This window comes from Aptenodytes forsteri, unplaced genomic scaffold, assembly GCF_000699145.1.
Source record: "Aptenodytes forsteri isolate BGI_AS27 unplaced genomic scaffold, ASM69914v1 Scaffold298, whole genome shotgun sequence".
Lineage (NCBI taxonomy): Eukaryota > Metazoa > Chordata > Aves > Sphenisciformes > Spheniscidae > Aptenodytes > Aptenodytes forsteri.
The window spans coordinates 195,654-197,136 of NW_008793956.1; the positions used below are offsets into that span (position 1 = coordinate 195,654).

Consider the following 1,483-nt stretch of genomic DNA (forward strand, 5'->3'; position numbering starts at 1 on the left):
GGAGAGAGCCAGCTCCGCTGCGGTGAGCCGGGGCCGGGGCGGGGGCGGCGGCGGCGGGCAGGGGCACGGGCTCACCCGGCCGGCTGTGTCCCCCACAGCGGGCACCCCAGAGCTGCACACCCACCACCTCATCCCGTCGCTGCGCCAGGTGGTTTTCCAGGGCGACCGGCTGCCCTTCCAGTGCACCGCCACCTACCTGGACAACAGCACCCAGATCCGATGGTACCACAACCGCGAGCCAGTGGAGGAGGACGAGCGGATGGGCGTCATCGTGGAGGAGAGCCTCATCCATGACTGCACCTTCATCACCAGGTCAGGGATGGGAACAGGGATGGAGATGGAATGGAGATGGGATGGGAACAGGGATAGAGATGGAGATGGAGATGGGGACAGTGATGGAGGTGGGATGGGGACAGGGATAGAGATGGAGATGGGGACAGTGATGGAGGTGGGATGGGGACAGGGATGGAGGTGGGATGGGGACAGGGATGGAGATGAGATGGGGATGGTGATAGAAATGGGATGGGGATGGGGATGGACACTCGTGGCTGCAGGGCTTGCTGGTTTGCGGTTACCAAGTGCCATGGGTGGGACGCCAAGTGTGGGCACCTCCTGTGCTTCATGGTGTGTGTCCCCATGCCCCCAAGCTTGGGGGACTGCTGCTGCGGGTTCGCTGTGGGGCAGACCCGCCGTGCCAGCCCATCCCCTCTGCTCGCAGCGAGCTCATCCTCTCCAACATCCACGTCTCCGCCAACGGCGAGTGGGAGTGCGCTGTCTCCACCTCCCAGGGCAATGTCAGCAAGAAGGTGGAGATTGTGGTGCTGGAGACCTCCGCGTCCTACTGCCCTGCCGAGCGGGTCACCAACAATCGTGGGGACTTCAGGTAGGGACCGGTGGTGGCGTGGCCATGGGGTGGGTGTCTCAGCGGGCCGGGGGATGCACGTGGTGCATGCCACATACAGCATGAGCGGTGCGTGCCAGGGTGGGGGGCTCGCCACAGGTGACCAGGCGTCTGGTAGCGATTAGCGGCCGCGGGGAGCTCGAGCGCCTTTGAAGGGCTTCCCGTGCTGGCGGCGCAGCCCGGCTCCAGCAGCAGAGGTGTTGGAATTTCTCTGGCACGAGACGAAAGGCTCCGGGCGCCCACCGTAACCCCGGGGGGCCATTATGGAATATAAATTACTGGTACAGTCAATGTGGCTTAAATTAGCGGTGCCCCCCCCTCGCCCGCTGCTTCCCTCTGTGCTGTGCCGAGCCGAGTGGGATACGGGACTGGGTGGGGGGTCAGCTTTCTGGGGAGTATCACCCTCAGTCCCCCCAGAGCCAAGGGGAGGCAGGGGCTTGTTGGGATTTGGGGGCTGCGGTGCCCGCAGGCCGTGGCGTGGTGCTGGGCACGGTCCACACGGGGGGGGGGGGTGGGGTTTGGGGGGCGGCGGTGCCCGCAGGCGGTGGCGTGGTGCTGGGCACGGTCCACACGGGGGGAGAG

General features: G+C 65.7%; 1 protein-coding gene across 1 annotated transcript in view; it reads left to right on the plus strand.

Annotated features, from left to right (window-relative positions):
• Positions 1 to 1,483, plus strand: part of ADGRA2 (adhesion G protein-coupled receptor A2) — a 27,272-nt gene that overhangs the window by 18,054 nt on the left and 7,735 nt on the right. Inside the window, 3 exon segments of the mRNA XM_019471339.1 lie at positions 7 to 312; positions 719 to 883; positions 982 to 1,015. Coding sequence (XP_019326884.1) covers positions 7 to 312; positions 719 to 883; positions 982 to 1,015 — 505 coding nt within the window.